Source organism: Zootoca vivipara, chromosome 8 (genome assembly GCF_965207765.1).
Source record: "Zootoca vivipara chromosome 8, rZooViv2.hap1.1, whole genome shotgun sequence".
Lineage (NCBI taxonomy): Eukaryota > Metazoa > Chordata > Lepidosauria > Squamata > Lacertidae > Zootoca > Zootoca vivipara.
Window position 1 is genome coordinate 66,091,562 of NC_142591.1, and position 14,390 is coordinate 66,105,951.

Genomic DNA, 14,390 nt, shown 5'->3' on the forward strand with positions numbered 1-14,390 from the left:
TTAAATTTCACTACAATAAAAAAACTTTGTATATTCAGCTCTAAAAAATGCTGCCGAGAATTTTAAGCTACAAGAGATGAATCCAGTTGTTCATCCATTTTAGTGCTTACAGATACCCCATTAACAGGTGGCTCAATGTAGGTTAATCTCATCCACAACTGAATTTGCTGTATATCTACATTCAAACTCTACTGCTGACATCACAACAGAAACATAGAAATAAAATGGCAATTAGATCAGTGTTTAAGGAATTTTTATTAAAGCAAGAATTTTATAATCCAAATTATGGTTCTTTGCTCAGCTATCAATTCCTACTGTTAACTACAACAGTAGTGATATTCTGAGCGTTTTCCACAGTAAATTACAAAATTAAAGAAAGGAATGCTTTAAATTTTTGTACTGTGCTGAAAATTCTTTTCCTGGGTTTATAAAACATTAATTTGTTTTTTTAACTTTTGCTATTTTTTTGTATTTTAAATCAATAGGTAATCTAGGACCAACAGTTTTGCTGGTCCTGGCATTTGTTGTGTACATAAGCTTCAAAGTTTCCTTTCCTTTTTTTATTTATTTTATATTTTGCAATGTTTTTCTCAATATTTAGTAGTTTTTCCATGTTTAGATATTTTTCTTCGGTGAAGCGAAATTATAATGCGTAGTCCCGGATCTTCTGTAATGAAAAGAATTAAAATATTAATACTGAAATATATTTCCTTTAGAAAAACAGATTTGTATAATTTAACTAAAACCAAACAGCATACTCTGACCAGAATCAGGTGTAATATGGGAACATGTCATAAGCTTGTTTAATCTTTTTATCAAGAGAAAACTGATAAACTGTGTCAAGCCCACAGAAATCATGCATTAGAATTGCATTTATTGCACCAAAGTTACTTGGACAAAGATATGAAAAACAATTGAAATGCATTCCTTTAGTTCTTTTTTGCATGCTGGGTAACTTCCACAGTCCCATTTGTTTGGACAGCATGGTGAGAAGTGTCACCAGGATAATTGCCAAAATGTCATACTCAAGGCCCACTGAAATCAACAGACAAGGTTATTGGATTTCAGTGGTTTACACCCAGTATGGATATCACCCAACCTATAGTCAATAACGCTACACAAGGGCAAAAATTCAGCTAACATCTTTTCCATTTGCTAAATTATCAGTCCTTACGACTATTAGAGATAGCCCTAGTTTTGGTTAAAAATCAATGCACGTTGAATACTAATCTTTGATCTAGAACAGTGGTTCCCCCCTGGGATCCAAGGAACCCATTTGATGGATATGTGCCATGGACCCCCTAACTATCCAGGTCATCTCATTTTGGGGGGACTGTGTCCAAAAACATGCTAGATTCTGCCAGACATGTGTCTCGTGTGAGATCACAGCACCCAAAACTACAAGTTTTTGAGCACCATACTCTCACATGTGACTTGCGTACAAGTGCAGCCTGGAAGACGTGCAATCCAGTTCTTCACTGGGACAAGTTGGAGGATATGGTGGCATCATAATAAAAACTACCAGAGAGATATCAAGGCTTTCAAAAGTAGGGGGTCTATGGCTTGGCTTTTGAAAAACAGGTTTGCAGCACTTAGCTAACTGGGAAACTGATATCTTCATTCATGGTTGTGTAAGCATTCAGATAGGGGATATGGTAGTAATACATATTTGAGGGCGCACGGTGCAAGTTAAGGAAAACCTCAGCCCACAGTCCAGCGTGACAATCTCCGCAACAGAGGTGGGACTGTTAGTAATTATGATGCTCCAGACAGAAGATTTATTTCACATACACAGGTGCATCTATGCCTGCATTTGAAGCAAATTCTCCAGAATACGTACATTAGACACTTGGAACACCCGCTGGATTGTTAACTGCTTTTTGAGCAGCTTCTTTAGCTTGGTGGGCTTGCAGTACGGCTACAGCTTCATCAACCTAGTTAAGATAAAAACAATGTTATTAATATTGCTGTAAAGGCAAGCTAGTTTAAGCTGCATTTAAAAGAAAAGCACTTAAAGGAAAAAATACCATTGACAAAAGAATCCCTACCTTCGAACGAAGAGATTCAGGAGACTCAAGCATATGGAGGAGTTCAGAATTGTCAATCTCTAACAACATACCAGTGATTTTACCCGCCAGAGTAGGGTGCATGGCGTGAATAAGAGGGAAAAGGCGTTCTCCTAAAAAACAGTTGAGAAGTTTGCACAGTTTATATTTGCATCTTAATACTATTTCAAATAGATTTCCTTTTAACATGCCTCAAAATGAATATGTTAGCTATCTACATATCAATATTTTTTTACCCGTTCAGCAGAATGGCAGAAGTTATTTTAAAAGAATAAACCCAATTAAGTTACTAGAACTGGAAAACTATAATAATTAGCCAAGCAGACATTTATGGTTAAAACACAGATCCTTAATAGTAGATGCCCATTATCAACTTAATAATTTGTAAGGTTATGAAATCACATCCCTTTCTCCACTTATACCTTCTTCCACCTAACACACTCAGGGAGTTTGCTCACCCAGGTTCTAAACTCATCAGATTTATTATTTCTCCCACTCCCTGGATCCTCATAATCTCTTTTCTCTGCACAACTTCCCTTCAGAGTTAACCGAGCCCTCAGTAGTACACCCACTTTTCCTAAGCAATCCCAGTGGGAGCTACATTTCTAGAAATCCTGGCCCTGCAGGGTTGGATCCAAAAGCGCACTTACACTGGGGTAAATGCATAAGAAAAGCAAAACTATACCCAACGATGATTTCTGCTTGTGCAGAAGTGGAAAAATAAGAACTGCTGAACAGCCCACCTATCACTGCATGCGCCACTGCACAATTTTTTGGATGAAAGCAGCAGCAGCTACTTCCCCAACACTCATGGGTCATTGGACTCAGCCCTAACTTTTTGGACTTCTCAGGAAGACATGCCAAATGCTGCTGCTGCTATCTGTCCTCCCCCACGCATGGACACCCCAACCCTTACCACATGAGCCCCACCTCTCCAAATACGGACTTACCCAACATCTGCTTTTGTTCCTGTGGAGGGGCAGAAGCCAACATGGAAGCAGTCAAAGGTTCCTGACCTTGGACATGGACAGCAGGCTAGAATTTGAAAAGATTTAACAGGATTAAAATGGAGTACATAATTTGTGCAGTACGTTCCAAGTTACATTTGCATTAATGTCACTCATAAAAACTATTTCTAACCCCATACAAGTCCACCTAACCCTATTGTTTTCAAAAGGCTTGGGCATGTCGAACTCTGCAAGTACTCAGGTTATTAATATAACCAACCTCATACAAAAGTGCTGCTGTAACTTATGCTTACCTGCTGCATAGCAACCTGAGGCTGTGTATTAAGGTGTTGCTGAGGATTGCGAACACCTGCCGCATACTTGTACTGAGGAACCGTGCGTACAGCTGGAGTAGCTGCGGCAGCGGCGGCAGCTGGACGTGGACCCATTGTTTGTGTTGATGTGTTTGCTGAAAAAAAGGACTGTTTTCAGGCCAAGCAGCATATTCTATTCAGACTATTTCAGACCACCTTTCATAGTCTAGAGCAGGCATCCCCGAACTGCGGCCCTCCAGATGTTTTGGCCTACAACTCCCATGATCCCTAACAGAACCAGTGGTCGGGGAAGATGGGAATTGTAGTCCAAAACATCTGGAGGGCTGCAGTTTGGGGATGCCTGGTCTAGACAGTCTTTTAAAAACACATTACATTCCAATTTTCAGACAATTAACAGCATGCATTAGTTAAACCAAACCAGTACAGTATACTTAAAATAACTGATCTCCAGAACTCACCAACACGCTGTGTTGACATTACTCGTGGAACCTGTGATGAAGCTGGCCTCATGGTACTGAATGGTGGTCTGGGAGCTGCTGGGCGGATGGCACTTGGCATGTTCTGGAAAGCTGCATTTGAAATTAATTCATGGTAAGTATGCATTTCTGAACCAACACAAATCAAGCCTTGGTCAAATCCAAACTCCCCCCAAATCCCTAAGAAAAGCAAGTCACTTACGATGAGGTCTGGCACCCTGAGTAGTCCAGCGAGGACTTGGTCTGAGCTGAGCAATTTGGCTAGTAGGATAGTATGCAGCACGGTTTTGCATCTGTCAAAAAATAATGCATTTGTTTCATTCATCTGCTTCAGTGCTTTGCTGTACCAGAAAAAAATGCTTTAGGAAATTAACAATTATTCCATTCAAATTAAAATGCCTGATTATTCTTTATTGAAGTAGTAGTAGTAGTATGGGCTTTTTAAATCTTCACACTCCACTCAAAGCTCATTTAAAACACACCATGTATCTAGTAAGTCCATTGCAACCGTACGCGTTTGTACTCAGTAAATATAAGAGCAAATGTAATAGGGAACATAGTGTAAGTCATACCTGTGGAATAGCTGCCATGACATAACCTGAAGGAGGCGCTGGCTGGTACGGGTTGATGACTGGATTCGGCACTGCTCTCACACTTGCCATTCTCTGCATGTACTGGTTGGTGAGGTGAGCTTGGCGTTCTTCCTTACGTTGGGCTAAGGCTACATAAAGTGGTTTGGTGGCCACAATTCTACCATTCATTTCTGTGACTGCTTTGGTTGCTTCTTCTGGTGAAGAAAAGCAGACAAACCCAAATCCTTTACTGCGGCCCCCTTCCATCATAACCTGTAAAAATGCAATGTAGAGAACATTGGACAATGTTATTTCATGATACTATTGCAGCTTGTGATTGAACATAATCTAACTAATCACGTGTTACACATTTCTTTTTGCTGCCAGAAGCATACCTAGGAATTTTCATTCAGGGGATGCATCTGTCAGCAGAATTCAGGAAACTTTTGCAGATTCCCTCATCCCCCTCAGAATCCCCCACTTTGGAGGGTTAAGGTGTAGCAGATGGTGCTGAGAGAGGAGGAGGGAATAATAATAAAAAACTCACTTCCCACTTTTCCACAGTGGAATAATCAAAAGCCTCCTGTAGACAGAATGTGTCTTTTTGTTCACAACAGTGAAACCTGGGTCTACATTAATTTCTCTGAAGTTTTAAAATAAAAGCCAATCAACAGCTTTTGAAAATCTAGCAGCATAGATTTTGTTCTGCTGCAGACAAATCTATGTATAGATATAGAATTTATTGTATCTACTGTATTGCATCTACTTTCAAGTAGATGCAATGAGAAGAAGCTTGTAATTTTAAAGTAAAACTAAAAACAATTCTTGACAGTTAGTCTCCCTACAAGTCACTCTAAAAGCTGATTAAAATGCCATTTACCTTTGCACTAGTGATGGTACCAAATGGTGAAAATTCTTTGCGTAGGCGCTCATCATCAATTCCATCATCGAGGTTTTTCACATAAAGGTTTACACCCTGAAATATTGAGTTGGTGAAGTGATCAGTATGCAGAACATAAAACCCAGTGAAAATATATTTTTTTGTATTTATTAAATTTGTATACCACTCTTTACCTGTAGATTTCAGGGCAGTTCACAACGTAAAAATATCATATAAAACCACAAAATACTTAATAAAAACAAGAACCTCCCACACCAATAAACCTCTCCTCCCCCAAATATTCAGTTAACATCCTACCTGGTATCTGGTGATCCTGTCCTGCTTCATTTGTTCAAATTTGCGCTTCAGCTCTGTTTGTCTTTCTACTTTTTTCTGAGCTCGACCAACATATATTTGTTTTCCATTGAGTTCCTTTCCGTTCATCTCATCTACAGCCTTCACAAATAAAAAAGGTACTTTAACTTGTTTGTCAAAGCTAGAGCAAGTAAAAAACAAGGAATCTAAACACACATAAACTAGGTGGATGGAATGTACAGACTGAGGCAGTGTGCTTCTATCTTCCTAGCACATGAGAGGGAATAATACACTTTAAGAACACTATATGAAGAAATAACTTGGCAACAGATTTACAGCAGGACTGGGGAGATGTGTTTGGTCCACTAGGCCAGATCTGCATCTCACTCACCCTGTGAGCTAACTCTGACAGGTGGGCAGGAATATTTATCATCTGATGTCATAATGCCCAAATTTGACCCAAATGAGTGAGGAGATTGGTCAACCAGGATGAAAATTCCCACGGACCTGCTGATGCACGTGGAGTTTTTGTAGGGTTCAGGGGCATCAGCAGGTTCCAGAGAACTTATTTGAGTTCCTGAACCAAGCAAGAGTGAACCCTTCATGCTGCAGTTGAAACAAAAGGAGTTCAATCCTGCTTTCCAACCACTGGATCCAGCTCCGTCTCTACCTACCGTACACCTGACATCACATTTGACATCAGGTGTGGGGTAAATGGGCAGTTTGGGAAAGGTCTGATGGGTCAAATGAGGAAACTTGGCAGACCAAATTTAGTCCATGGGCCAATTCTTCCTAGCTTGATTTAGAGGACAGATTAATAATCCATGGATCACTATTAGACCTGTTTTAGAAAACCTACTATCTATAAGAGAATCAATTAATATAAAGATATATAAAAATAAAAATTAGGCATATTCTGTTTTAGATCAGGTTATACTAAACGAGAGTGTCCAAAACCATCAGTTTTAATTAATTAGTGACCACTCATAACACTTGACAAATTCTTTTAAAATATATTATAGACTTACTTTCTGAGCATCCTCATGTCTTTCAAAACTGACAAAGCCAAAGCCTTTGGATTTCCCACTCTCATCAGTCATAACTTTCACACTTAAGGCAGGCCCTAAAAAGTACAAAGATTTATTTTACATTTTATTTATAATAATATTAATATACCACAGCATTAAAAGGTATCATGGCAGTGTATAATAAAAGCATTACCGTAAATAAAATACAGCACAAATGACCAACACTGATTCAAATTAAATCTCTAAAAAGGCTTGTTTTCAGCAGACATTTTTACTTAGAATATTTATAAACTGACAACTTGCAAGAATACCGTGTTTCTCATATTATAAGACACGTCTTATATTTATTTTTTCCTCAAAAAAACACACTATGGCTTATTTTCAAGGGATGTCTTATTTTTTTCCTCCTCCTCCTGCCGCGGCCGGCATTGCTGCTGTGCCTATCACTATGTCTTATTTTCGGGGTATGGCTTATATTCCTTGAATGCTTAAAAATCCTGCTATGGCTTATTTTATGGGTATGTCTTAAAATATGAGAAACAGGGTACATGAATACCCCGTGTTTAGAAAGAACGCACTCTGTACAATATACAACACACAAAATATTAACTAAATCATTTGTAGCCAAGGCAACCCATTTGGGAGACTAATTTCCTAACTAGTTATACGTTAGTAGTCTGACAAATTACATGGCTATGTCAGGCTCTGGTTGGCCTTGTTGATCTCATTTTATAATGAATGCCTTGATTTCTTGAACATACTATAATATTAACTCCTTGAAGAAAATTAACACCGCAATCATGGACTGAACAGACTATAATTTACAATTACAGTATTAGTAACCCAACAGTAAACTTGCTTTTGTTATTGTGCTAGATAAAAGTACACACATTCTGCCCTGCATTAATTCACTTGGCTATTTTCAGTGTAGAAGAATAGAATGATTTTTCTTGTTTTATTTAATGCTGCTAACTTACCGGTACCAATTGTTAAGATGACAACAAATAAGCAGCTGTGTTATCACACATACTCCCCTTAATACCTCTGTTCTTGAGAGCAAACTATTGTCTTTGGCCTTATCAGAGCTTACAAGTTACATTGCCAAGACCTTCAGATTTCCAAGGATCTGAAGCCAGTTTGGAATCTTGGTTTCAAATCCTTAAGTGGAAGCTCTGGTTAGTTCCAACGGCAATCAATAGTGCTGCAAACCTAACACATATAGGTTGAAATCAATGGCAGGAATCTGCACTCCAGAAGGGAGTAAGAGGGCACAAGCAAGTGGTTGCACTGTCTCAGTTCCTGCCATCTACAGCTAAAAGGTTAATAATAGCCCGACTCTGTATAAAGCAGGTTATTATCAAGCTGAAGTTGGGTGCAAGCACTATGATCACACCAGGTCCTAAATCATTTTCAAAAACATGAAAAGGAATGACATTACCAAACTTGCCAAAGAGTTCCTTAAGTCTCTCATCATCCATGTCTTCTCCAAAATTCTTGATGTAAACATTGGTGAACTCCTTGGCACGAGCCCCAAGCTCTGCTTCACGTTCTTTACGGGATTTAAACCTTCCAACAAACCTAGTTTAAAAAGCAAGTTGAAAAGCTGCTTAGATTTGATAAGATTTAGGGCATTATTTTCTTTCTATTAAGGAGGTACTCTATATAGTAAAAGCCTGGTGCCTACCGATACCCTGTGTCAGCTCCAGGCAAGCGAGCTGCTGCCATAGCACACTGCAATATTCCCCCGGTAAGGGAAACAGCAGAGTAAGCTACTCCCAGCCTCTCTATCTGTCATGGAAGACAAATTGTTCAGAATGGGGCAGCCATACTACTCTGCTGTGCTTCCCCAGCCAGAAAAAACATGGCAATGTGCTATGACTGCCCCCAATTGTGACATACTGTCGCTCTCACAGTTCCTGTGCAATGAATGAAATAATTCCCTCCCTTTTGTTTTCTGAACATATATTTCCAATTACTGAACCAACACTAGAAGCAAGAAACTATAATTGATAAAATCTCTCTTCTAAATTCATTTCAGCGTTAAAAATGTTTTTTTTAAGCGTTAAGGAAACTCACACTTTACGATCATTAAGAAGCATTCCATTCATTTTTTCAATAGCTCTTTCTGCAGCTTCTTGTGTCTCAAAGTGTACAAATCCATAGCCTTTGGATCCATTTTCATCACATACAACCTATGAAAATTATTAGGATAAGTCAGATGACTGGAATGTAATTATGCTAATTTCAATGCTGAATCACTGTTCTAGGTTCTTTTTCCTTTCAACTCACCTTGCAAGAGAGGATGTTTCCAAAAGCAGAAAATGTATCATACAAAGCTTTATTATCAATTGACTTATCCAAGTTTTTAATGAAGATGTTTCCAACACCACTCTTACGTAGAGATGGATCACGCTGAGACCACATGATACGCACTGGCTTGCCTTTAATGACATCAAAATTCATAGTATCTAAAGCTCTCTCAGCTGCAAAAGAAGTTAGTAAGTGTTAAAATTATTTAAATATTTAAGGCAACACAAATATCACATAGATATCACTAAGAAAAGTAATTGCTAATGTCTTTGAACCCACTTACAAAATTCCATTTAATATTGGCTTCTGGATCACCACCAAAAACAAACACTGTTCTAGTTACAGGTAGGTAGCCGTGTTGGTCTGAGTCGAAGCAAAATAAAAAAATTCCTTCAGTATCTTCACACTTCTTCAGGTATCTGAAGAAGTGTGCATGCACACGAAAGCTCATACCAAAATATAAACTTAGTTGGTCTTTAAGGTGCTACTGAAGAAACACTGTTCTAATTTGTGATGTTCAGGAAAGGCAGTGCAATTCCAATGAATGGGGTAAAAACTGGACTCAGGGTAAGCATTCCAAGGAGAAGACAATGGGCAATATTCAGTAAAGAGGCTTTGCTAGTACAATGATTTTTGGTTGTACAATAGAACCTCTCTCCCACAAGCTTTCACTTTTAAATGTATTTCAAACCAATGTGAATTTCAGTACTATTTTAGCACAGTTCCATACACACAGCCATCAAACCTCTTTTTCTATTCTTGTGCCTCTAGGCTTTCTGCAGTTCTGTTGCACGGTCCCAAAATGATGTTAGCAGAGAAATCCTCAACCCTCAAGTGTTACTTCTCCAAATCCCAAATGATGCTGCACTTTCCAGAGTGGAAGCTCAACATTTCGACTTATCCACTATGGTGAAAAGCCATAGAAAACAGAAGTTCCCAGGTTCAAGCCCCAGCTACAACTGGGAATGGCCCCAGCTTGAGTTGCTGCTAGTCAATGTAGACAGTACCACCCTAGACAGACCAGTGGTCCTATTCAGTATAATACCGCTTCCTAAGTCTGTTAATGGCATGATTGAGCCAACAAGCAATAGGGTTACATATCAGATACATGCATTGACACCCCCCCCAAAGAAATTAACGTGGCAAGGAAGGGGCAAACTGCCACTTGAACAGGAAAACTATGTCTGGCTAGGCTCTATGAACCAGGTGGCACCTTTCTTCCCTACCCACCCATGCTCAGAGCAATGAAACAAATGGAGAAGACCCACTATTTCTCATACTCCCAAGCTGCTTTTCTGCCCAGCAGCTCATTCAAGCATTACCAGGAGCTTTTGGCAGCCTTAGGAACTGGCTGCGCTAAGATTTAAATATGAGCTATCTATCTGTAGAAGTCAATGCTGTTACATCCTTTCCCCTGTATTACTGACCTTCCACAATTACTGCAAGCAGTTAAATCACCTATTCTATGTCATGATGCCTGGATATGATCCTGTAAATTGCAAGCTACCCAAGCTGTGAATTCAGTTAGCCAAACAGTGCCACCAAATACCTGTGCAGACTGAAAAAACTTGAGCGGAGACTCCCAGTTAAAAGTTGCATTTCTGTTTAAGAAGCTTATCGCTCTGTAAAGAGGCAGAATTTTCAACTCAGATAGCAAGCCCCAGCTAACAACCCACTGGAAAAAATAGCCAGTCTCTGACAGTTGGCTATTCCTCTGGTGGAGAGAGTGATGCAAAGGTAATGGCTCTGCAAAGCTTTCTGTATACCTTAGCTTAGGACACGGAGCCAGCCAAGGCTGTCATCTCTGTTTTGTACAAAGCAGCGCTGAGACAACAGCTCTGCTTGCCTCTCTCTAGGCAGATTGCACTGTGAGAACTGCCAGCTCAGCACAGCCTCTTTCCTTGCCTACATAACCTGCAATGAAGTGATAAGGAGCTAGAATTCAGCAAAGAAGAGCAAAGCATGGGTGGCTATTTCTTGTGATCCTGTTTGCAACACTGTTTCAAGTGTGTAGTCACTATAAAAGTGTAAAATTCCCCCCCCTATTGGAATGCTTGTTCAAATTACCGGTATTAAAAAGCACAAAAGAGTGTCTTATTCTTGTTAAAGTGACAATTGTTGAAGAGCTCTCCCCTCCAAAGGAGGTTTATTTTGCTTAAGCAAGTTTTCTGTGAACTCAGAAATATTGGTCATTGAAAATATGCTTCTTCACATTACTTGAAGAATTTACAATGGTCATTTTTTACTAGAGTCTACACAAAGACAAAATATGCTGCTCCATCTCAGTAGAATACTTCTTACAAAGAGTTTACTAGAACTCTGGTTGAATGAACCACCCAGCTGAGGAAAGGACAAATTTTGAAGCTGGTAGAAAAAAATAGCAAAATACTTAAAGAGAAAAATACCTACAGGTAAGCTCACTCCTGGTCAGTTTAGACGCATGTATGTGAATTGGCTTACTCTTGTCAAGTGAATAAACGTAGGACCAAAGTACGCAGACTCTCCCATTTCTCTCACTTAAAGATAAGAGGTCTAATGCAACCTGGCAATAAGCTGTCCAGACACACACTATTTGGTGTAGGACCGATGTGTCCACAGAAAATTATCACAACTGTCTGACATTTGATAGAAACTAAACTGGTTCAAGTCATCAAAGGTATATTTTAAAAAAAACATTCTTCTCTACGCATCACTGCAGGTCACCTGCTCTCAAAGTGTCAGCCTCAAGGTAAGACTAGCAGATGGGCTTAGCAAAGAGTTTCTCAAAAACCCCACTCCCTTCCCATTTCTGGTGTCTTAACTGGGCAAATGCTCACCTTCCCCTCATCAACCAGCAATGGTCAACAATATTGGTCTCTTAAAACCCTGTTTGCCAGCAAGAGGGATGGGTGTTGCAACTTCCTGTCCTGTCTGTGGGCAATCGACCCCCATACACCAATTTGATGGATTTTTCATTACATGCAAGGTTTATAAATTAGTACCCGCGACCAAAGGGCAGCAAGCAGCCCAATTCAGAAACTTATAATTAAGCGTGGCTTGTCCTAGTTTTATTTCGCGCGGGCACACGACCCACTTGCGCCCGTTCCTCCGTCGCCATTTAAGGCCCTAATTATCCAGGCATTTCCTTCAAGACGCCTCTCATCTCGGACTTCCTCATTGAGCCGGCGGAAGCGAGGCGGCAGGCCCGCCCTGGTCGCCTACCCCCCCCCCACCCGCGCCAACTTGAGGGCCTCGTGATCCGAGAAACTTGGGCCGGTTCCGAGATGCCAACCCAGGCCTTTTTGCGGAAGGAGGCCCTGTGGCAAAAAAGCAGGCCCTGCCGATGACGATGCCTCCCTTTCTCCCTCCCGTTCGGGTGCCGCCGGGGCCCCTCCCCGCCACGAGGCCTTTCCCGGCTCCCCCACAACGCGGTGGGGGTTGAGCGGCGGCAGAAGCTGGCCTCACACGCGTTTCTCTCTCCCCACCCCCAGTTATTCCCCCTCTGGACAGAAATGTTCGATAATTTCACGTAGTGGAGGACGACTCCTTGCGGGGTTGGGGAGAAGGGGGCTCTGAGAGAAAAAAAAGACTTATTGGGAATCGCCGCCGCGAGGCAGGCCCAGGACTCTCCGAGGGGCCGCGTTTAATCCGTAAAATGGATGCTCCGGGGATGACTCGCGTGGAGGCGGCGGGGAGAAGCGGAAGGGGAGGAATGCGCGGCGGCCCTCGTGGGGGTGCGAGAACATGGCTCCGGGAACAGGAAGCCAGAGGCCGGGAGGGCAGCCTCCCCCAAGCCGCCACCCCCAAAATCGGACAGATTCCGCCCGGAAAGTCCCTGGAAATGCCTCGCCGCCGTCCCTCCCCGCACGTGTCCCCGTCCCACCCGCTCCTCAAAGTGTGGGGGTAATAAGAGAAAATCAATCACCCGACCAGCTATGGCAGCTTCTCTGCCCTCCCCCAAACCTCTCCCAATTCCTCACCGTCGGCGGGCTGCTGGAAGTTGACATAGGCGTAGCCCAGGGAGCGCCGGGTGATCATGTCCCTGCAGACGCGGATGGAGAGGATGGGCCCGGCGGGGCTGAACTTCTCGTAGAGCATGGCCTCGGTGACATCGGGGTGCAGGTCCCCCACGTAGAGCGAGGCCATCGGGTAGCTGGGGGCGCTGGGGTTCATGCTGGCGGGGGGACGGGGAGGGGGGGCGAGGAGGCAGGGCAGACTCGCGAGCGCCGAGGAGGCCGCGACGGGCCGCCGGGTTCGAAACTCAACGGCTCCGCGGAGGCGGTTGGCGACGGTTGGTGGGCCGCTCGAGCGCTCGTTGCTGCCGGCGGGAGGAGGAGCGGGTTGCTGCTGCTGCTGCTGGAAGCGGCGGCGGCGGCTCTTCTTTTTCTTCTTCCTGCTGCTCTTGGTAGTGGCTTGGGCGGGTCTCCTCTCGGCTGCGCCGGGTCTGGGACTTCGCTTCGCTTCACCGGGTTATTTTATACCAAACCGGCCGGTTTCAGATAGGGGCGGGTGGTAGTCGAGGGGTTTTTTTTAATGGTTTTTTTCGGGCTTTTAAGATTTTTTTTGGATTTTTAAAGGTTTTTCTTTTAGTAATAAATGGTGCGGCGGAGCTGGTGTGCCCGGGGAAGGCCGGAGCACACACACTACGCACAACAGCACCTTCAGCGGCCGGGGGACAAGGGGGAGGCCGCCGCCCCGGCCGCGCACTATATATAGAAGCCCCGCCCCCAGCCGCCTCTACCATACAGCACGCCACGCACTGAAAGGGCTCGGCGCGCACGCGCCGCCACAAAAGGGAGAAAAAGGGAAGGAGGAAAGGGGCGGAGCAGAAGCGCGTGGCGGTTGCGTCTGACGCCATGGCTTACGAAAAGGTGCCCGGGGTTGGGCAATAGGTTGCGCATGGGCAGTTGGAAGACGCAAGAGAGAATAGGCGGCTAGATCACAGGACTTTTGTGGCGGTGGGGAGGGCAGCGGTAAGGAGGGGAAAAGGAGCGCATGCGCTGCTGGCTTCCTTGCGGTTAAAAAAACAGGCCATTAACCTTTGTAAAAGACGCATGCGCAAGGGGAGTGGCAGGCTATTACAGGTCTACGAATAGCAAGCGTTGTCGTAAAGAACGCTTCAGGCGGGCGCATGACAGTCAGGTTTCATGAACGCATGCACAGAAATGGGTGTGGTGGTTTTTTTTAACAGAAAAAGAAAGAATTGTTTAGTTAGGAGGGAGAGGGAAGAACTGGTGGTTGTTTACTGTGGTGCTGGTAAAAATGTAAACTCAAGGAGGGGGACCTTACTCTGAATAGTTTAGACTCTGACATTCTTTCCACCATTAAAATGTCGATCATTTGTCCTTGTTGCTGTCATAGTTAAGCTTTTCATCTAAGGTTGGCTACCAAAATGGCTTTGCAGCAGTTAAAATCCAGAACAAAAGACTAGTAGATTTTCAGACTGTTCTGTTGAAAATACCATTTCTTGTAAAGCCCACAA

General features: G+C 42.7%; 1 protein-coding gene across 1 annotated transcript; it reads right to left on the bottom strand.

Moving 5' to 3' along the window:
• Positions 1-236: 236 nt before the first annotated feature.
• Positions 237-13,575, bottom strand: PABPC1 (poly(A) binding protein cytoplasmic 1). Its single transcript, XM_035125295.3, has 15 exons — positions 12,889-13,575; positions 8,909-9,102; positions 8,696-8,811; positions 8,058-8,197; positions 6,620-6,714; positions 5,595-5,732; positions 5,277-5,372; positions 4,397-4,669; positions 4,027-4,117; positions 3,807-3,917; positions 3,328-3,482; positions 3,017-3,101; positions 2,049-2,179; positions 1,841-1,934; positions 237-667 (listed from the first exon to the last, which is right to left on the bottom strand). Exons 1-14 carry the CDS (start codon positions 13,079-13,081, stop codon positions 1,842-1,844), a joined length of 1,911 nt encoding a protein of 636 aa, XP_034981186.1. The 5' UTR covers positions 13,082-13,575; the 3' UTR covers positions 237-667; position 1,841.
• Between the last annotated feature and the right edge of the window lie 815 nt (positions 13,576-14,390).